We start from the raw sequence: 22242 nt of genomic DNA on the forward strand, positions 1-22242 counted from the left end.
AGAAAGAAAGAAAGAAAGAAAGAAAGAAAGAAAGAAAGAAAGAAAGAAAGAAAGAAAGAAAGAAAGAAAGAAAGAAAGAAAGAAAAGAAAGTGATTGACATCTATCACAAACCTTCAGTAGACTTTACAACCTGACCTCAACTTCCAGTCTCCACCCATGGATCCCTCCAGCAGGAAGGTTCCGACTAGACCACGTTCTTTGCTTGCACATTCTGGCCTCCCAGGGAGGAGTCAGCGGAAGGAAGCACTCTCCCGATGTTGACCTCCACTAGGGCGGAGACAGCGCTTCGACGTGGAGGGGTTTGCTTCTGGGGAAAGATCCCCTAAGCCGCGGGGCAAAACGAAAGTGGGTTCCGCCCAGCCGGAGCCTTCACTTTTCCCTGCGGACAGTTTTGATGGCGAAGTACGCGAGCCTTTGTCCCTGTTTGTCGCGAGCCCTCCGGGGCCGCGGGTGGAGAGCGCACGGGCACAGCCAGGCCCAGCGCTGGGAGGGAGGCGCGGCGGAGAGTTGAGTCGCCTCCATCTCCGGCTTTACCCGGGCCAGCGGCCTTGGCAAGAGGGACGCCCTGTTGGAAAGCCGGACCAGCCTAAGCCGTGGGCAGGCCGTGCCATCCAGGCTGTAGAGGAGTCAGGCACGGTCCAGACTTTACATGCTGGTCCCAGTGACAAAGTTAGTGATTTAGCTTCACCTGACTTCCTCCTGAAGGACCCCGTGACCACTGGGATAGGCTAGAATTGTATGGCCTGATAGTGTGTATCAGGAAACTATTTACAAATAGCCCCTGCTCCTTTTGTGTTAAAAAAAAAAGTACACAATTCCAGCAAATCAGAAATGAACATTTGACTTTGGTATTTGTTCTCTTCAATATTTTTTCTTTGTGTTCAGGTTTTAAAAAACACTATAGTCAGTGCTCCATGGCTTTAGTCCCGAGCACTTGGGAGGGAGAAGCAAGAGGCTTGTGAGTTCAAAGCCAGCCTGAGCCATATGATAAAAACCTTCACAATATCCAAAGAATTACAACAGTAAAATAGTCGACACTTTTGGATCACCTTTCAGCGACCAAAAGCTTTCTTTTTTGCTTAATAAGTTCTCTCTGTTTTGCTTAAATGAAAGAAAAATTCCACGGTTTTGCTGTGCTTTTGTGGTTCACACATTTTGCATTCATGTGATTTAATTTGATGCCTTTGCAGTTTCCATTGCTATCAGCATTACAGATCTGGTCTGGGGGGCNGGGGGGGGGGGAGGATGGGAAGGCAGTCTGGGGAGTGAATCCGGGGCTTTGTGTAAGTAAACATCTGCAGAGCCAACTTTGGGTGAGCCTGCATCAGTGGTTCTCAACCTGTGGGTTGTGACCCCTCTAGGGTTGAAAGATCCTTTCAGAGGGCCCACCTAAGACTATGAGAAAACACATATTTACATTTCGATTCATAACAATAGGAAAATTACAGTCATGGAGTAGTACCAACATAATTCTATGGTTGGGGGTCACCACAATGTGAGGAACTATATTAAAGGGTCGCAGCATTAGGAAGGTTGGGAAACCGTGGATTAGATGCTGGGCTGCAGGCTGGTCCCTGTCTATGAAGCTGTCCTCCTGCTTATCCCTAGCTGTATGGTGCAGACTCCTTGTCATTTCTGCCCTAAATGCACCTCAAGGTGATACAGATTTCACTGTCTGTCAATGGACAGTTTTCACATGAATCTTAGGCACACTGTTAGTGCTGATGGTCGATACTGAAAAAAAAAGTTCCTCTTGCAAACAATAAACCTACTAGGCCCACAGTGTTTTGGACAGAGAAGTCCCTTGAGTAATTGAGAAACGTGTTTGTCCTTATATCTAACTTAGCTATATGACAGGGTTCCTCTTGGGAGCCAGCACTGACTGTTAATTTCCAGGACACCTTGTTGGCCAGGGACTTTTCCAGCATGCAGCCTGCACACCTCGAGACCCTTGTTTTGCCAGGGCCATCCACACGCCTCCTCTATCATACCTGGCACTCAGCTTCCCAGCTAAAGGCACGCATGGCCTCCCTCACGTGCATATGGAACAGGATGTCTGCACTACTTAACTGTGTTCGGGTCCTGTATAACCAGGTGTTAGTCACTCCTGTAAAAACCCTGCTTTCTCAAAGATGGTCCAGCCTCAACAACATCCCTGCTTCACTCCCATCCCTGCTCAGGAGACCAACCATTTCTGAGATGTAAGCTCTGGGAGTCCTTTCTGGAAAACCTCATTACTTCCACCCCGACATCTCAGCATCTTCTCTGGTCCTTGTTACAACTATGAGGGTTTCCCATTCCCCCCTGACTTCAGAACTCCCTCAAAAAACCTGCTATAGCTTCTCTACCTCTTCCAGAGAACCTGCTTGCCAGGCTACAGTGGGCTTGAGTAAACAATGGGGATAGCACAGTTCTCACTGGCCTTCAGGTCAGGGTTTGGGGCAAAGGCACAGAGTCTCCCTTCCATGGGGTCAGTCGGTAGAGAAAGCTGTCCTTGCTTGTCTTAGGGAAGCAGTAGCTCAGCTAACTGATGTGAGGAGCATGGTACGCAAGCTCAGAGCAGCCCGTAGAACTCATGTAGCTGTCCCTGTCCAGGACACATCACCTGGATGGCAGCATAGTTGGGGATGAAAAAAGGATAGGATGGCTGAGTGAAGGCTGATGGTGAGGAGGAAGAGGAGGAGGAGGAGGAGGAGAGCAGCGTGGAAAACCTTAGGATGCATTTTCTCAGGACCACGAATAGCATAGACAGAGAAAAGTCCAAAGGTAAGGACCTTCTTGCTGTAGGAGGAACACATCAGGCCACTCTGAGCAGTTATGTGCAAGGATGGGGCTGACCTCCAAAAAGGGCAGAGAGATGCTGCAGCATGAGGGGAGTAGTAAGCAGGGTGGCAGGCTTCCCCTGAGGGTGAAGCTGATGGACAACCACATCCTATTTTTCTCTAAAAATTATTAGCCCAGAGTTCAGAGGTGAATGGACACGACCGACCTGCTGTCGGGTCTATGATTAACAAATATCCAGGAACCAGCTAATGAAGTGCCAGCTCGGGTCTGCTCACCAGCTATGAGGAATTCCAGACTGTCTCTCCTGAATTCCAGCAGAAGCTGATGCCATTCCAGACACTCTTGCTTGGGTAAGAAGATACAAGTACAGTGCTGTGGGAAGGATCCCAGTGTGGGCCTGGAGTCCTAGACCCTAGCTGGGGCTTCAAGGATGGGGCTTGGGGAGGGGCTGTACAGAATGGTTTTTTGAGTTTTTTGGGTTTTGTTTTTTTTTGTTTTTTGTTTTGTTTTGTTTTTGAGCCAGGGTTTCTCTGTATAGCCCTGGCTGTCCTGGAACTCACTTTGTAGACCAGGCTGTCCTGGAACTCAGAAATCCGTCTGCCTCTGCCTCCCGAGTGCTGGGATTAAAGGCGTGCGCCACCACTGCCCGGCAGTTTGTTGTTTTTTTACAAACTCAGTAATCTAAGCTTTTATAATCCTTGGGAAGGAGATTGTCCCCAATTACACACTAGGGAACACAGAATGCCGGCCATATATAGTCCACAGACAACGTCCACAGACAATAAACAAGTTGTCTGCAGCATGGTGCTCTGTTTATGTGTCAAGAGATGCAGAAAGCTTCTACTAGGATGAAGAGGGATCTCGTCAGGCTTGCTGAACAGACTTCCTCCAAGTTAGTGTCCTGCTTCCCCTCTGGTGACAGCAGAAAGACACAGCCTCCAGCAGGGCTGACATGGGTCTGGGGGGTTGGAAGGGAGGTCAGAGGACTCACATAGCTTCTCTCTCTGTAGGACTCAGGGAAGAGTGTAAGCAAGTGGATGCCTAGATTTGAGGCCCAGAAGTCTCCCATGATTACCTATCAGATCCGCCAGTACCAGGACAGCGACCATGAAAGAGTTGTGGATGTGTTCACCAAGGGTGGAGAAGAGTACATCCCCTCCACCTTTCGCCATGTGCTGCTGCTGCCCCGAACCCTCCTACTCTTACTTGGGGTGCCCCTTGCCCTGGTCCTGGTGTCTGGCTCCTGGCTGCTGGCTGTTATATGCATCTTCGTTCTGCTCCTACTCCTGCGGCTCCTTGCTGGACAGCCCTGGAAAGAATATGTGGCCAAATGTTTGCAGACAGACATGGCTGACATCACCAAGTCTTACCTGAATGTACATGGTGCCTGCTTCTGGGTGGCTGAGTCTGGGGGGCAGGTGGTGGGCACAGTGGGTGCTCGGCCAGTCAAGGATCCCCCGTTAGGGAGGAAGCAGCTGCAGCTCTTTCGCCTGTCTGTGTCCTCACAGCATCGAAGACAGGGGATAGCAAAAGCACTGGCCAGAACTGTCGTCCAGTTTGCAAGGGACCAGGGTTACAGTGATGTTGTCCTTGAAACCAGCACCTTGCAGCAAGGTGCTATGACTCTCTACCTGGGCATGGGCTTCAAAAAGACAGGCCAGTACTTCATTAGTATGGTCTGGAGGTTAGTGGATATTTATTTTATTCAACTAAGTTACTCCTTCCCTTCTGCCTAGGAAGGGGGGGTGGCTATGACCTTATGCTCCTGTGCAGCAAGCATACTTCTCTGCACTCTGCTATTGGAACCAATAAACCCTGTCATGTCAGTGTGATTAACAATAAAAGTTTGTTGGTGCACACCAGATTCTAATGCATGTGATGGCTGAGTCAGGTTTATGGGCTCTGCCACACTCTGGGTTTCTGGCAGGCCTGTGTTTTACCTAGCCCAACATCACTGTTGCATTATGAAACAATGCAAAATACTACTGTATGTATTTCACTTGCAAGTTGGTGGACCAGAAGTTTCTACATGGCAGGAGGGAACATCTCACCTAGTTCACCTGTGCAAACACCTAAGTTGGCTGAAGTGCCAGATGTCTGTGTGACTAGTAGTTCCGGCAGGCCAGCTGGGCAAGGATCAAGAGCTTTGAGAGCAGCCAAAGTTACGGCAAAGGAGAAAGAAACAAAGGTATCACCTGCAGAACATACAAGACTCAGAGACAAACATAGATTGTGCTTGCAAGGTCTGAAGATCACAGACCAGAGCTGGGTGTGGAACTGACAAAGAGGACCAGCAGAGGTAGTTTTTGTCATGGCAGAGGAGTAGGAAATTGGTGAGACTAAAGTAAGGACTGATTCTATGGGGAGATGACTCATGATGCCCAGTCTTGTAGAGCTGTTGTTGTGGGCTCACAGGCCTGACATACAGCTCTACATTTCTAAAAGGACATGGGAATGGAAACACCCTACAGCTGGCACTCCTGGAATTCAGGCCGTGTCAGGAGCCATAATGGAATAAGCTAATATCTAGCAATTCTCTGCAGATCCACGAAGATGTACTGTCTTTTAGTGAGGCTATATAGACAAATAGATGACTTGTCTTAATGATGGTCCTATAAGAATTCCTAAAATTATATCTGTGATTATTAAGTTTTTTTTGTAGTGGGACTGCTAGCAGGCTGAGAGTTGGAGCCAAGCGGCTCCTGCTGAGGTAGTGCAAAGGCCATTTACTTATCCCTTTGCTGTTTGAGGAAGAGGTGCTAGGGTCAGAGACTGCAGTGTCTGGCCTCAGAGGATCATAGAAGGCAGGTCAGCTACAGTAGCATAGTAACTTAGACTTAGATAAGTAAACTTTTAATTATCATACAGTAACCCTAAATATCTCGTAAGACAAAGTCTTACCCTCCACCAACACCCTTCTCCCTCTGCTGCCTCAAGAAGAACTGACAAGAAAGAAGAACACCCCCATTGGAGCTGGCCCCAGCAAGGCTGGACCTAGCCTGGGTTCAAAGGCTTAGGAACTCCAGAAATCCAGGTGCTTTGTGCATGACTGTGTCATCTTGCAAACCTCTGACACAAGGCTGAGATGGGATATGGTGCTGTGCTTATATATGCAAGGCTGTCCCTCCTTCTCAGTTAGTTCCTCTGTAATATGGGATACTATTAGAGATGTGGGGTACTTTGCTCTCTCCCACCCTAGGCTAGAGACTGCTGATCACAGAGATCCAGGTACCCCTAAGTCAGTGTGACACTTGGGCATTACTGGGGGTCCTGTTTCATCCTGGCATCCTCTCTGATAGAGCTTAACTCAAGAGGTCAAGCCAAACCTTGCCACTGACCAATTCCAACTACACAGAGACCCTTTGCTATGCCACTCTAAACACAGGTGACTCAGTTACTAGGACTATATGCCTCACCGTCTTGCAATGTGGCTCTCTTTGACCCTGGCTGGCTCTGATGGTCACTGCAGTATGTTTCAGTTTGTCGTCTCCAAGGTCAGCCTTCTTGGGCTTCTGTGAGGCTTTCTCCATCACACTAAGCCCAGCAGTATCTACCGTAGGAGTGTGCATCCCTTGAGCTAACATTCCAGCTGCACACTCAATGTGGGGTCCCTGTGACAGGCAGGGACACTGAGAACATGCACCCACCCACCCACACATATACCCACACACACATAATAGTGAGAAGAGGAATCAAGATTTCTTTCGTTTTGAACAATCTTGGGCAAATGTGCAAGTCACTTATTCTCTGTTCTGTATCACCCTCTGCCTCACCTCCATGGAGCTGGCTTGTCTGAACACTCAAGAGGTGTGACTCAGAAAGGAATTTTGGGTACAGGGTATGTCTTAGGGTTTGACTACTGTAAACAGACACAATAACCAAGGCAACTCTTATAAGGACAACATTTAATTGAGCTGGCTTACAGGTTCAGAGGTTCAGTTTGTTATCATCAAGGCAGGAGCATGGCAGTGTCTAGGCAGGCATGGTGCAGAAGGAGCTGAGAGTTCTACATCTTCATCTGAAGGTTGCTAAGAGAAGACTGGCTCCCACATGGCTAGTAGGAGGGAGGGTCTCTTAAAGCCCATGCCCACAATGACACATTTCCGCCAAGGTCTTACCAACTCCAAAAAGGCCTCATCTTCGAATAGTGCCACTCCCTGGGCCAAGCATATTCAAACCACCACCGGAGAGCAACCCCAGCCCTGCACTATGAGGGAGCACCTGGCTTTGCAGACGGAGCTCTAGAGGGGATGGGAGGGGCAGAACTGACTGTGCTTGTGGGAGGAACAAGGAGTCACCATTTTTGAACTTGTATGAATGAAAAGAGGTGATCAATACCTGCCACTGCCATGTGGATGCTTTTAGGCATCTCCGCCCTCCCCAGAGCTTCTGACCAGCCGTGCAGTTACCTAGAAGCCCAGGCTGAGAAGCCCCAGCCTGGGGCTCTAAAGCACTGCTGTGGGTTTCCCTCTGCTTCCTTCTGCAGTACTGAGCCAGTGAGCTTTAGGGGTTGACTGTCACTATACCCTAACCAACTCTGGAGTCTACAGTCTCAACTCCAGGGCTGCCCACTGCTTGTTCAAGTCAAGGCTCACTGGACAGAGGCCACTCACTATGTACCTGTCCTCTGTGACTGCTTTCAGACTGCAAAGGTCGCATTGAGTAATTGCAACAGGAGCCAGACGAGATGGCCTTTGAGGAGCAGAGCACTTATCTGGCCCTTCACAGAGCTTTGCTAACCCTTGACCAAGCCTATCTCGATGGATACAATCCAATACAAGATAAAGTGAGGGGGAGAAGAAACCATCAAACATGATTTTGCACTAGTTACATGACCCTGGGCTAGTCAGTTAATACTGCTACACTCTTTTAGCTGCCTGTTGTATAAAGTGGGCACAAAGACAAATCTACCTAAAAAGTGGCTAAGAGAGTTAAATGAATTGCTATTTACTCATTGAGATAGGATTTAACATAGTGCTGGATCTGGAACTTGTGGCATATCCCAAGCTGACCTCAAACTTGTGGCTTTCTCCTGCCTCAGCTTCCTGAGCAGTGGACTGTAATGAGTTACCACACCTGGCTTAGAGTTAAACTCTTATGCATAAGATGCTCAGGATGCGGAGCTTAAAGGGCAATGTGGAAGTAGAAGGTGGGTGACAACTGATGGAGGGATTACTGAGGACAAGCCTTGAGCTCTGTAGCCCTCTCTAGGTGCTTGCACTTTTTATTCCAATTGTATAAAAATGAAATGTCTTGAAATACAAACAGAAGACTAGATGACAATGACAGAACCAGTGACAGAGATTAACTTTAAGAAGTAAAAACAGTCGGGCCGGTTGTGGTATCTTCTCCCTTTTCCTGTGATGAATATGTTAATGTACAACTAGGGAAGAAAAGCTATAGCGATTAACCCTGTGATTTTCTGTTGACATTTTAACTATCTTATAAAACATCCTTTGTTGACATTCTACAAATGATACCATCCAATAAGGTTCCAATCCTCTCTTCTTGTGATGACAGTTTATATATCTGCAAAAGTGAATGACAATCTATGAATGCTATGTCCACGTGCTGCTATTACATAAACAAGAATATGTGGTTTTATCATTTCACTATGGCATTCATGATTTGAAATCACAAATACGTTTAAAGTATTCAAAGTTGTTGGCAATTTGTCACTAATGTCAAATATTCTTTTGAAGTGTAGTTATTAATATAAAAAACCCAAGTTTCCTGAACATGTAAACCATATTTGTATTAATTTTAAGAATCTGCATCTAGCAATTAACTTCATAAAGTCATTTAATATTTTGTTTTGTTTTGTTTTGTTTTTTTCGAGACAGGGTTTCTCTGTGCAGCCCTGGCTGTCCTGGAACTCACTTTGTAGACCAGGCTGGCCTCGAACTCAGAAATTCGCCTGCCTCTGCCTCCCGAGTGCTGGGATTAAAGGCGTGTGCCACCATGCCTGGCGTCATTTAATATTGAAAGAGATCCCTTTTCTTACAGTTTTCATTCCGCATCTGAGTTTTCATTTATAAATACTTTCAAAGAATTTATAAAATTATGTTACTATTTCTGTTTTTTTGTTGTTTTTGGTTTTTCGAGACAGGGTTTCTCTGTGTAGCTCTGGCTGTCCTGGAACTTACTCTGTAGACCAGGCTGGCCTCGAACTCAGAAATTCACCTTCCTCTGCATCCCAAGTGCCGGGATTAAAGGCTTGCACCACCACGCCTGGCTATGTTACTATTTCTAAAGCTTTTTAAATTTTTACTTGTATGGGTGTTTTGCCTGTAGAATGTATATACTACATGTGTGCAGTTCCCATGATGGCCAGAAGAAGACATTGGATTCCCAGGAAGTGGCAGCAGAGATGGCTATGAGCATGCCAGGAATCAGCCCAGGGCACTTGGGAAGGATAGCAAGTGCTCTCAACTGCTGAGTCATCTTCCATCCTGCACTAATACTTAAAAGTTCAAAAGGTATTGGGAACAAGAGAGGAGGTAGATATGAGAAAGAGCAGTAACAGGATTTGTATTAATGTAATGAGTCCCAGTATCTTGTATGCTAACTAAAATGTTAATCATTCAAAATTCATACAACAGTGATGAGCAAGCAGTGTCAGCAGAGTTCATCTACTGAACTCTTCAAAATGTGCACTACATTAATTTCAGCACTCGGGAGGCAGAGGCAGGAGAATTTCTGAGTTCGAGGCCAGCCTGGTCTACAAAGTGAGTTCCAGGACAGCCAGTGCTATACAGAGAAACCCTATCTCAAAAAGCCAAAAACAAAGAAACAAACAAACGAACGAACAAACAAACAAAACCAAAATGTGCACTACAAACCTTCTTGACCTCCGAGAGCCTTGTTATTTCGGGAAGACTTTCCAAGGGCACCTGCTGGCCTTCCACTTGAGATATTAGGTGTTCCCGAGGTACTTGTTTGCTTCCATCTTCAATGCAAACAATCAGAACTGAAGTGCTACTTTCTGAGATGCCAAATTTCTTCAAAGCCTCTGAAATCTATGAAAAAGAAACAAAGGACAATGAGGCGGCGTCATGTCTGGACTTTGTGCTGCCAGCATCATGCCTGGACTTTGTGCTGCCAGCATCATGTCTGGACTCTGTGCTGCTGGTGCTGCTGGCTCAGTCAGCCTCCCTGTTTCCCAGTGCTCCTCCCCTAACGACCCCTTCCCAGCACCTACCACTGCTGTCCCTGCTTATACTTGCACTTTGCTCCTCTGGATCAAGTCCAGACTTTCTGGCTTTGCACACAAACACCTCTACCCCTGTCTCCAGGTGACCTTTCCAGACCTCAGTTTGTATTCCTCTTGTCATTTATCTTAGGGTACTAAGTTTTGTCTTGTTCATTATCAAGATCGTATTTGGTTTTTCTGTCCCCAGAGATGTGTCTCAAACAAGAATGTTTTCAGTTATTTCCAATGATTCTATTAATGAGTTATGAAGCTGTGCTGACTGATTTTATAAACTTTGTAACCAAGTGTGGTTTAATTCATGCCAAAGACTTCTTAAGTTTTCCCTTTGATATTAGTAGCTGGTTATTAACAGCAATAATACCAAAATTTCATCACCAGAGTACAGACATCATTTCCATGTGTCACACACAGAATGTCATTACCTCAATAGCTTTCATTTAAACAGCACTCTTGGGCTGGGGAGATGGCTCAGTGGGTAAAGCACTTGCTACATAAGCGTTCAATTCCCTAGCACCCATGTATAGCCAGGCACAGCAGCAATCATCTGTAATCCCAGTGTTCCTACAACAAGATAGGAGGTGGAGACAGAAGAACCCAGGAATCTGCAGGCCAGATAACTTGGTATATACCATGGCAAAAACAAAAACAAAGAGACCTTATCTAGAACAAGGTACAAGGCCAGGGCCAACACCTAAGGACATTCTCTAGACCTCCACAGCACATCATGGTACTCAGGCACCCGTACTCCCCTAACCACATATATTTGCATACACACACACACACACACACACACACACACACACACACACACACACGCTCCAGAATGGAAGCACTCATATGAAGACTTCAAGCCATGAATAATTCTATGCTGTGGTGTGGTGTGCTGTGTGACCGAGCAGGTGTCAATGACTCTAATAGCTCACAGAAAGTGCCTAGTACTGACTATGAAAAATAATAAAGACTCCACCTTGAGAAATTTATATGGAGAATAACACAAAATGTATCTATACCTCACATTTTATCATGTGGGTTTCCATCAGTTTCTTAAACAAAAATCCTCAAGGGGTCTACTTAAGACAACACTGAAAGCACTGAGGATACTAGCCCCACTGGGTTAAACTTTGACCAAGAATCCAACTCCACTGTGCTAAACATCTCTGCCTAGACCTCTCTACATAGCTACTTTGGCTTAGTGCTAACAGCTTACTTGGAGAAACCTAGCCCTCAGTGTCACACTGGAGCGGGGCTGGGCAGTCACAGATGACAAGGACAAGAGAAATAAAGACAGTCACCACATTACATTATTATTTGGGGAGAGGTTGAAGATAATTTCAGTAGACAGGGTTCTTGTCTTCATTTTTCCCAGTCTGTGGAGATGAACGGCTTTGTTTGCTGCCACAAATATCTGAAATGGATCGACAACCTACCAGGGAGAATATAAAAGTTAGCACAGAAAAATCAGGAGTGTCCCTAACCTTGTGCCTGCCTGAGGTAACCTTAGTCCAGCTGTTTATCTGATCATAATTCTTATGGACTGTATTTAAAAACTATGACTTCAAGGGCTGTTGCAACACAAAAAAATTATATAACTTTAAAGCTGCATGATTCTTGTAGGTGAATACAGAATAGGCCACAACCTAAACTTCAACAGCATTGTTTTCTTCAATCCCCACATACTCAATGAAATCAGCTACTCATAGAACAGATGAGGTAACTGGATGGATAAAGATGGCAGAGTTTCAATCCCAGCCCTGTTGTTTACCTTGTGGGAACCAGGCAAGTTGCTGTCTGACCTAACACAGGGAGACAATGCACAGCACTCCCCATGCAGGACTGCTGGAATATGCACAATGCAAAGAACAAGAGGGCACCTTCCTAAGTCACAGTAAGTGGAACCCTGGCGCCTTACTGCATGCTCTTAACCACTCTGCCATTTGTGCTGGTGTGAATGAGAATGGCCCCAGAGGTCCATAGACTTGAATGTCTGGTTCTCAGCTGGTGGGTTGCTTACAAAGGACCGGAAGGCCTGCTGGCTAGATCATATGCCAACTTGATACAAGCTAGAGTCACTGGAGAGGAGGAAGCCTCAACTGAGAAAATGCCTCGGGCTGCTGAGATGGCTCAGTGGGTAAGAGCACCCGACTGCTCTTCCAAAGGTGCGGAGTTCAAATCCCAGCAACCACATGGTGGCTCACAACCATCGGTAACAAGATCTGACTCCTTCTTCTGGAGTGTCTGAGGACAGCTACAGTGTACTTACTTATATAATAAATAAATAAATCTTTAAAAAAAAAAAAAGAGAGAGAGAAAATGCCTCAATAAGATCAGGCTATACATAGGCAGGGTTGTAGAGCATTTTCTTAACTAGGGATTGATGTGACAAGGCCCAGGACAGTATGGGTGGGACTACCCCTAGGCTGGTGGTCCTGGGTTGTCTAAGAAAGCAGGCTGAGCAAGTCATGGGAAGCAAGTGAGTAAGCGCTCTTCTCCATGGCCATCAGCTCCTGCCTCCAGGTTCCTGCCTTGCTTGTGTTCCTGTCCTGACTTCCTTTGATTTGTTTAATGAACAGTGATATGGAAATGTAAGGCAAATAAATAAACCCTTTCCTTTCCAAGTTGCTTTGGTTGTGGTGTTTCATAGCAATTGAATCCTAAGACAGAAGTTGGTATTAGGATAGTGGAATACTGCTGTGAAGGACCTGGCCATGTTTTGGGGAGGATTGTGGATGACTTTTGGGATAGAAGTCACACATAGAGTGTTGAGAGTTCAGTGAGCTATTCTGTAGGAGTTTGGAAAAAACAGGGCAGACAATGAAGGCCTGGTTTGTGAAGTTTCAGAGGGAAGCAAAGACTCCACAGGGCTTTTTATATGAAGAATCTGTTGTATCTTATCAGCTGGGATTGAAGAGTTAGCCATAATTAACAAGAGACCAGCACCACTGAGAAGAAATCTGAGTTACAGGGATAACTGATGCTGGTTAGCTGGAACTGAGAAATTACAGTGATTAAGAAGACACCAGTGGGGGCTGGAGATATGGCTCAGAGGGTAAGAGCATGCAACTGCTCTTCCAAAGGTGCAGAGTTCAAATCCCAGCAACCACATGGTGGCTCACAACCATCCTTAACAAGATCTGACTCCCTCTTTTGGGGTGTACATATAATAAATAAATAAATCTTTAAAAAAAAAAGAAGACACCAGTATCATTTCTTAGAAGTGTTTCTTAAGAGCACACAGAAGCTGTGAACAGAGGTAGTCAAGGTTGTACCGTATGCTGGCAGTTGAACTTGGCAAGTTTAAGAGTGACCCAGATGGTACTGGTTTTGGAGGCATGAAGGGGTCATGGAGAGTAGCTAAGGTTTGGCACTGAGAGAGGCCAGAAAAGGCCATTGGTGAAGGTGTGGCCTAGTTGCAGGAGATCCTAACATTTTGGAGATGTCAGTATATAGCAGCAGCAACGGGACAGAGGCTGCCTGAACTTAGAAGACAAGTTGTGTATGATACAGATGGCAGAGCTGGAGTAACACACGACCTTTGAAGGAGCTCAGAAGATCATGAGTGGATCCCAGATACTGGGCATTACATTGTTTATACAGCTGGAATTTGATTTTGCTTTGATTGTGACTATGTCTTGGTTCTTCTCTCTTGAAGTATTTATTTCTTATTTTATAGGAGACCCATTTTATAATAAGTTGAGAGAGCTTCCTTTTTCCATGTCATGTATATAGGCTTCCAAGAAGGTGTGGCCCAGATTAGAGGTAGATCTTACGATTTCAAAGGATCTAGATTAAAGGTGTGTTGTCCCACCTCAAAGATCTGGATTAGAAGTGGATCTTCCCACTTCAGATGACTCACTTAAGCAAAGATCCCCTCACAGGTATGCCCAGCCATTTGGAGGGTTTAGTTCACTCCAGATGTAGTCAGGTTGAGAATTAAGAAGAGCCATCATCGGAGATGTGGCCTTGTTCGAGGAGGTGTGTCACTGGAGTTAGGCTTTGAGGATTCACTGATGTCACTGGGGTGTGAGGTGTCCCTGGGGATGGGCTTTTGAAACCCCAAAGGCCACAATAGGCCCAGTTGTGTTCTCTACCTCCATCTTGTGGGCCAGATGTAAGCTCTTACTATTGCCCTAGTGACCTGCCTGCCTGCCTGCTGTCACATGCCTCACTATCATGGTCATGGACTAGCCTCTGAAAGTGTAAGCAGCCTCCAGTTACGTGCTTTCTTTCATAAACTGCCCTGGGTATGGTGTCTCTTTACAGCAACACAACAGTAGCTAAGACACCAGGCTTCTTCTTCAGACTCACACTTCACGTATGAGAAGCACAAAACTCAGGCATCTGCCAGAACACACATATGCTCACAGCTAGGCCATAGCCCTTCCTAAGACAGGATACAACATTTTAGACTCTATTATTTTAAAACACCAAAGTGTAACTTGGGCAAACACTTTTTACCTGTAAAATGAGCATATTCTTTTTTTTGGGGGGGAGGGGGGGTCAAGACAGAGTTTCTCTGTATACCCCTGGCTGTCCTGGAACTCACTTTGAAGACCAGGCTGGCCTCGAACTCAGAAATCCGCCTGTCTCTGCCTCCTGAGTGCTGGGATTAAAGGCGTGTGCCACCACTCCTGGCAAGTATATTCTTAAATGTCTGTCTTGGTTAAGTCATTCCCATATTTTGTACTTACCACATTGGGATTTATCAATGAACCATCAATAGATCCTTCCATAGCCTTTTTTCTCAAGTCTCCTGCATTTTTTACATCTTTAAATAACAGAAGGGTCACCTTGCATTCAGGAAACAAGTCCAGCTGCTGTGATAACTGCATTTCATAGACAAGGAGGACTCTCCTGAACAAAACAAAAGATCATCAGGTTCTTAAATGTAAAAGACTGTCTCCATCTTTTCCACCCAGTTTCTCCTCGTCTGTCTTTCTCATCTGACAGTCTTACTGTCCTATAACTTGCTCTGTACTTCCATCCTCCTGCCTCTGCCCCCCAAGCCCTAGAACTGCATATGAAAACACTCAGATGTAACCATCTTAACAAAATCCTTACATTCCACTTCCCTGTTTCTTCTCTAGCTTTATTTCTAGTGCTGTGATGAAACAGTCTGACCAGAAGCACCTTAGGGGAGGAAAGGGCTCATTTGGCTTATAATTACAGGATCTCAAAACCACAAAGGAACATTGTTTGCTCACTCAGCTGCTGGTTTCTGCTTAACTAACTAGATTTTTAATACAGTCAAGGACCACTTGTGCAGGGAATGGTGCTGCCCATAGTGGGCTAAGCCCTTCTACATCACAGCAATTAAGAGTCAAGGCAGCCCGTCATAGATAGGTCAATGGGTCAACAGGATCTGCACAATCCTTCAATTAAGAGTCCCTTCTCAGGTAACTCTGAAGACTATATCAGGCTGACGGAGCTAACAAATTAATTTCATAAACTACAGAATTCCTAAAGTAGAAAAGTCCATTTCCAGAGCATCTTTGGCATCTTTATAAGGTGTGTTTCTAACTGTGCTGAGCTATTTCTAGTTCTCCCATTTCCGGGGAAAGGCCAAAGGAAGTGGCTGTCGTGCTGCTTGGAAAGATGGGAAGCTTCTGTCCAGAGACCCCTCTCCTCAGAGACAACCAGATGCAGGATGCCAGGAAATGCAGATCACAGATTACATACAGCAGTAATGAGACCTTAATTTACCATATCCTTCCTAGTCTATTTTATTTATACTTTAACAAAGCTCAACCACAAATATTAAGAAAAATAATTTATCATATTCAAATACCATACCTTACTCAGACATATATTTCAACATGGAATTGACCAAGAGCATACAATTGTTAAGTAATTCTCAGCAGCTGTGCTGGCTCCCATCTATAATGTAATAATGTAAAGGAAGTATAGGGTTGTGCTCAGCATGAGGTCTCACCTATTGTGAATGATGCCCTGGGTACAGCAGACATGCTACACATTACAGAAAAAATAAATACATTTTAAGAACAATTTCAATCATCAGTTTTCTCTTTAATGATGGACACAGAAATTAGGGCCTTTCCAAGGCTAAGCACACTCTACTGTTGAGCAACATCTCCAGCATCAAAGTCTTAACTGATTCTTTCTTTGGTTTAGCCAATCTGCTAGGTTCTAGTCATCTTTTCCATCTGTCAGATCCACTTCTAGTTTTCTTTCTTGAGGAACTAATTGGAAGTTTGATGGTGATAAAATAAGATGTCCTTTTTATCATCTTGAAAGCTTGAGAACAACCTATTCAACCAATGGCAAGGTTTGGTGTGACTAAATAGGGCTAAAAGCTGTAAAGTTCAGTGGGCGTGGGCGTGGGCGTGGGCGTGTCTGACTCTTCTGGTTGTTCTCAGGACCCTTTTGTTCTTACTGAGTCCTACTGGTTGCCTTGCCCAGCCAGCCTTGATGTGAGAGCTTCTGCCTAGTCGCATTGTGTCGTGTTGTGTCATGTTCAGGTGATATCCCTAAGAAGCCTTCTCTTTTCTTTTCTTTTCTTTTTTTTTTTTTTTTTTTTTTGCCTTCTTTTTTCTAAAGGGAGATGGGAGGAATGGATCTAGGGAAGAGGGGAGCTGGGGGAGGGCTGGAAGGAGTGGAAGCTTTGGTCAGGATATATTGTATGCGAAAAGAATACATTTTAAAACTTTTTTTTAAAAAAAAGTTGTCATGTGGGGGCTGGAGAGATGGCTTAGCAGTAAGAGCACTGACAGCTCTTCCTGAGGTCCTGAGTTCAATTCCCAGCAACCACATCCACATAGTGGCTCACAACCATCTGTAATGGAATCCAATGCCCTCTTCTGGTATGCCCACAATCAGTGTTGTAGTGTTGATTTGTCAAAGCAGTAATAACAATAAGTAAAACCACAGGGATGAAAAACACATAAAACGTGACTAAATGTGTCACTTTAATCTTGTGGGACTCAGGCTCTGAGCCAGGCTGACCTGGAACCAGCAGTGCGGCACATCTTTTCCCACCATGCTCAGCCTACTCTCAGCCTAACTGAGGAGGTTTCAGAAAAGCTCCTCATGGGATTGAAGAGACGGTTGAGCACTTCTGAGTATTTGCTGTTCTTCACCTGGGTTTGGTTCTTAGCCCTGATCTCAGGAGGCTAACAGCCACTCCTAATTCCAACTCCCAGGTATCAGACACCTCTTTCTGGCCTCCATGGGCACCCAGCAACACATGCACCTGGATCTGTAGGCACACGTTTACACATAAATTGAAAAGTCTTGAAATAATTTCAAGGCTGCTCATTAAAAAGATAGTGAAAGAAGGGGCTGAGAAGACAGTTCAGTAGGTAGAGTGCTCTAGAAGCAATGCACAAAGCCTTGGGTTCAATCCCGAGCACCGGATAAAACTAGGTGTGCTAGTGCTCACCGAGAATCCAGTTCAGTGGAGGTCAGGAGAGTCTCAGAAGTTTAGGATTGCAGGAGATTGGAATCATGGGTCTGTACAGTCGGGAAAGTGGCTGAAAACAAAACAAAACATGTCTTTAACCTTCTCTTGTACACAGGTAATCCAAGCCCAAACTACCCTCGCTACCAGCCCTGCCAGCCCAGCAGTTCTGACAGAGGCTTCTGCTCCCATCATTCAAAGTGGGAATCTTTATCTTAATCTATATCCAAAGTACTTCTAAATACATGATGCAGAGCTTATATGAAAAAGAAATGTGTGCACTTCTAGCCTTGGTCCCCGGGGCCCAGACACAGCTAGCAGCAGGATCTTCTGTGTGAAACATACAGTGACACCCACATCAGATAATGGTGTGGGGATCTGTAGAGCAGGAATTAGAGGGACCCTTGAAGTCATTGTCTCTAAGGATCAAGACAGAAAAATTGGGCTCAGGCTGAAATCAGACGCTGATGGTCTTTCTGTTCAGCTAGTCTGGGTTAACACTTCACTGCTGGTGTGAGGTTTGGAAGAGATGGGACCCAGATAATACGGTGAAAACTTTTGAGGCTGGAGCTCTGATAAGGTACACAGGTGCTAAAAACAGGCTTTAGAGAGAAGATTAATAAGATGAATATTTGAGACAGATCCTTCAAAAAGATAATCATCAAGTCTAGGGGTAGTTAGTAGTGGACATGTTGGTTTTCTCTTTAAGAGTACAGAAACAGCTGTCCTCAGAGAAGAACAGTCCTGTTGACAGCAACAATCTTCTTCACTCATCACACCTTCTGTGAAGTTGCTGGCCTGAAGGACTCACAGACATACCCAGAACTATGGTTACAATCATATTCAGACCTACTTTTTTTTTTTTTTTTTGGTTTTTCCAGACAGGGTTTCTCTGTTAGCTCTGGCTGTCCTGGAACTCACTTTGTAGACCAGACTGGCCTCGAACTCAGAAATCCGCCAGCCTCTGCCTCCCGAGTGCTGGGATTAAAGGTGTGCACCACCACGCCCAGCTTCAGGCCTACTTTTGTCTTTGTGCAAATTACTACCCTTTACAAAGACCTACTTCTAAGGCTCAGATGGCACAAGTGTGTAAACACAGCTGAATTCTGGACACATGAAGCTCATCTAGAGCCAGGGAACATGGCTGAAGGAAGGCCTTTTCATCTTACACTACAGTGGGAATCTTGTCATGGTGTGACTGGCTGTTGTTTTCAGATTCCAAGGTGTAGCCTGTTCCTGGTTTTTCAGATGTAAAACTATCAAAAGATTTACCAACTACTCTAGAATAGTCTCTCCTGGAAACCTAATGCTTTGTTAAGATCCTGATTAGGAAACTGGGCAGTGGAGGCGCACGCCTTTAATCCCAGAACTTGGGAGGCAGAGGCAGGTGGATTTCTGAGTTCCAGGCCAGCCTGGTCTACAAAGTGAGTTCCAGGACAGACAGGGCTACACAGAGAAATCCTGTCTCGAAAAACCAAAAAAAAAAAAAAAAAAAAAATCCTGATTAGGATGAATGACAGGTTGTTTTTGCTCCAAGTGAACTATAGTGCTCTTAGCATCCCTTTTTAAATATCCAATAGTAGATATTACCATACATTACTTAGGGTAGACTGCCTTTGATAGTTGTTTTAAGTTTTCTTGGTTGGTGTGTGTAAAATGCCAATTAATCAATACTGGTTCATTCTGTGTAAGAATTATTTCAAGAATTACCATGATTATCACTAAAATTCAACTATCTTCATTTAATTTGTGTCAACTGTTTTTTTAACTATGGTGAGCATATGCTGGGCATAGTGGCACATGCCTTTAGTTCCAGCACTCAGAAGGCAGAAGCAGGTGAATCTCTGTGGGTTTGATGCTAGCCTGGTCTACATAGTGAGTTTCAGAATAGCCAGAGCTACACAGTGAGACCCCGTCTCAAAAATAGATAACAAAAAAGCTATAGTGAACATATACAATAAAACCCAAAATATAATAATGGCTGCCATTTATAAACCCAAAATGTTGGCTGAAGAGATGGCTTACGGCCTAAATAACAAGACCTAAAACACTGGTTCTGCGTCACACTTGCCTGAATCAGCATTAGCTGGTTATGTGGACTTGAGGTGCCCTAGTACTTGCATAATTGAAGCCACTTCTAAAGGTTGACCTATTACTTTCTGAAAACCAAACTGTTACATATTTTTTTGTTTTGTTTTTTTGAGACAGGGTTTCTCTGTGTAGCCCTGGCTGTCCTGGAACTCACTTTGTAGAGCAGGCTGGCTTCAAACTCAAGAAATCCACCTGCCTCCGCCTCCTGAGTGCTGGGATTAAAGGCGTGCGCCACCACTGCCCGGCTGCCGTTACATATTTATTATATGAAACAGACTTTTGGACTCTCTTTACTACACATGTCTATTATGTGGCAATGCTTAATTCTGGCACCTAACCCCTAACTTCACGTTCCCTGCCCTTTGGAAGCAGACTTGGGACATTTTCCTCAACACCCTGGTTTGTTCCAGTCCCTTAGGCCTTCCTCCCCGCAAGCAAAATGGCGCTGACTCTTTATTCTGAGTTTCTAGCCTATTAAATGTGTATAAAGTTACACTTTGATCTGAAAAGAGATCAAAGTCACCCTCAACTACACAACTCCAGTGCAGACTAGCCTGTGCTACACGAGATTCTGCCTCAGGAAACAAAGCACGGGAGACTGAAGCCTAGAGAGTTAGCTCAGCCACTAGGGCCACTTGCTGCTCCTGCAGACGACCAGGACCCAGCATTCACAAGGTGGCTCACAACTATCTCTAGCTCCAGCTCCAGCAGATCCAGTGCCCTCTTCTGGCCTCCACCGGTCCAGGCACACAAGTGGCACACACACCTACCTCTATACAGGCAAAACAGCCATACACATAAAATAATAAATATTAACATTTTTTAAACCTACAAAACTGGAGCCGGGCGTGGTGGTGCATGCCTTTAATCCCAGCACTCGGGAGGCAGAGGCAGGTGGATTTTTGAGTTCGAGGCCAGCCTGGTTTACAAAGTGAGTTCCAGGACAGCCAGGGCTATACAGAGAAACCCTGTCTCGGAAAAAAAAAAAAAAAACCCACAAAACTTAAACAACAGAAAGTTACCTCTGATTTTCCAGAATGATGTCTGAGGGTTTCTGTTACAGAAAAAGAATTTGATAAATAATATCCTGACACAGTCTTTTTCATGTTAGCATCTAATTGACAAAGAATATTGTAAGCATATAAAATCATGCATAGAAAAAAGTAGAAAACATAACAAAATGCAGAAATCTTGAGTACTGGGATCATTAAGTGACTTTTATTTTACTCTTAAAATATCCCACTATGCATGTTCTGAACTTCTTCAGATACCAAACAAAATTTAAGTACTTACAATCAGGAAAGGATGTACTACATTCTTGCCTGATACCTGTAGCAGCCAGAAGAGGGCGTTGGATTCCATGGACTGGAGTTAGAGACTTTTGTGAAATGCAATGTGGGTGCTTGGAATCAAAACTCTGGTCTGATTTTTAATAGTAAGGGAAAGGGGCTTTTAGAAAGCCTCAGTACAGTTTGCTCTGGTTTAGTGAAAGAGTCGCTTTGACCAGAAACTTTGGAATCATCACTTGTATTGGTCTGTTTTGACATCTCTAAGAGTCATGTTGAAATTTAGTTCCCAATGTGAGATATTAAAAGGTGAGGCCAAGTAGGGAATTAAAGTGATTAGGACTTTGTACTAAAAGATAAAAATAAAAAAATCGGGCTGGTGAGATGGCTCAGTGGGTAAGAGCACCCGACTGCTCTTCCGAAGGTCCGGAGTTCAAATCCCAGCAACCACATGGTGGCTCACAACCACCCGTAACAAGATCTGACACCCTCTTCTGGAGTGTCTGAGGACAGCTACAGTGTACTTACATATAATAAATAAATAAATCTTAAAAAAAAAAAAAAGAGCTGTTTCAGGTTTAAAGAAAAGGTGTTGAAAGAATTTTAAAAAAATAAAAAATAAAAAAAATCATTAATCCGCTCATAGCACTATAAAGTTAATAGTTTACCTCAGGGGCAATTGGGGCCTTGAACTCAAAATTTTGTTTTTTGGGTTTTGTTTTAAGACATGGTTTCTCTGTGTAGCCCTGGCTGTCCTGGAACTCACTCTGTAGACCAGGCTGGCCTCGAACTCAAGAAATCCGCCTGCCTCTGCCTCCCAAGTGCTGGGATTAAAGGCGTGGGCCACCACTGCCCAGCTCAAGATTTTGTTAATCCAGTTATATGATTATCAAATAATGGCTTCTATCTCCAGAGCGATTCTGTTATGAATGCAAGTTTGCCTAGCATCCTAACCTGCTCCCTGGCTTAGGCTGGTCCGGCTTTCCAACAGGGCGTCCCTACTACCCTCAGGGCTTCCTGCCTGGGTCCCTCCTGCCAAGGCTGCTGGCCCGGGTAAAGCCGGGGATGTAGGCGACTCGTTTCTCCGCCGCGCCTCCCGCCCAGCGCTGGGCCTGGCTGTGCCCGTGCGGTCCGCACGCGGCTCCGCCAGCCTCAACCTCGGGCATCGCCTGCAGGGGGCGCCCCGGCGCGCGCAGCCGAGCGGCCTTCCGTTGCGAGCCGCGCTCCTGAGACTGTGTCGCTCTCCACCCGAGGCCCCGGAGGGCTCGCGACAAACACGGACCAAGGCTCGCGTACTTCGCCCGCAAAACTGTCCGCAGGGAAAGAGCTACAGGCCGGAACTCACCCTGCGTCCTACGCCCGTTTCAGAAGATCGTCCCCTAGGAAACGGAGCTCTCTACTTCCGGAAGTGCTTAATGTTTGATAGGTGGACGGGCGCCCAGGCGCCCAGTTT

The 22242-nt window shown here is 45.3% G+C and overlaps 2 protein-coding genes and 1 pseudogene across 5 annotated transcripts; 1 reads left to right on the top strand and 2 right to left on the bottom strand.

The window, feature by feature from the left end:
- LOC110316855 overlaps positions 1-2025 on the bottom strand; it is a 4738-nt pseudogene extending 2713 nt beyond the window's left edge.
- Positions 2026-3011: 986 nt separating this feature from the next.
- On the top strand, positions 3012-4649 carry LOC110317113 (putative N-acetyltransferase 8B). Its single transcript, XM_021191493.2, has 2 exons — positions 3012-3135; positions 3796-4649. Exon 2 carries the CDS (start codon positions 3823-3825, stop codon positions 4519-4521), a length of 699 nt encoding a protein of 232 aa, XP_021047152.1. The 5' UTR covers positions 3012-3135; positions 3796-3822; the 3' UTR covers positions 4522-4649.
- Positions 4650-7601: 2952 nt separating this feature from the next.
- On the bottom strand, positions 7602-22211 carry Tprkb (TP53RK binding protein). 4 transcript variants are annotated; one of them, XM_029535073.1, is made up of 7 exons: positions 22135-22192; positions 20526-20557; positions 17395-17485; positions 14687-14849; positions 11299-11421; positions 9628-9804; positions 7602-8314 (listed from the first exon to the last, which is right to left on the bottom strand). In XM_029535073.1, the coding sequence occupies exons 4-7, from the start codon at positions 14825-14827 to the stop codon at positions 8228-8230; spliced, it is 528 nt and encodes a 175-aa protein (XP_029390933.1). In that variant the 5' UTR covers positions 14828-14849; positions 17395-17485; positions 20526-20557; positions 22135-22192; the 3' UTR covers positions 7602-8227. The 4 variants fall into 4 exon arrangements, with proteins under 4 accessions (XP_029390933.1, XP_029390935.1, XP_021047233.1 ...); XM_029535075.1 differs by lacking the exon at positions 22135-22192 and adding an exon at positions 21744-21899; XM_021191574.2 differs by lacking the exon at positions 20526-20557 and having other exon boundaries at positions 22135-22211.
- Positions 22212-22242: the final 31 nt, after the last annotated feature.

Source organism: Mus pahari, chromosome 2 (genome assembly GCF_900095145.1).
Source record: "Mus pahari chromosome 2, PAHARI_EIJ_v1.1, whole genome shotgun sequence".
Taxonomy (NCBI): domain Eukaryota; kingdom Metazoa; phylum Chordata; class Mammalia; order Rodentia; family Muridae; genus Mus; species Mus pahari.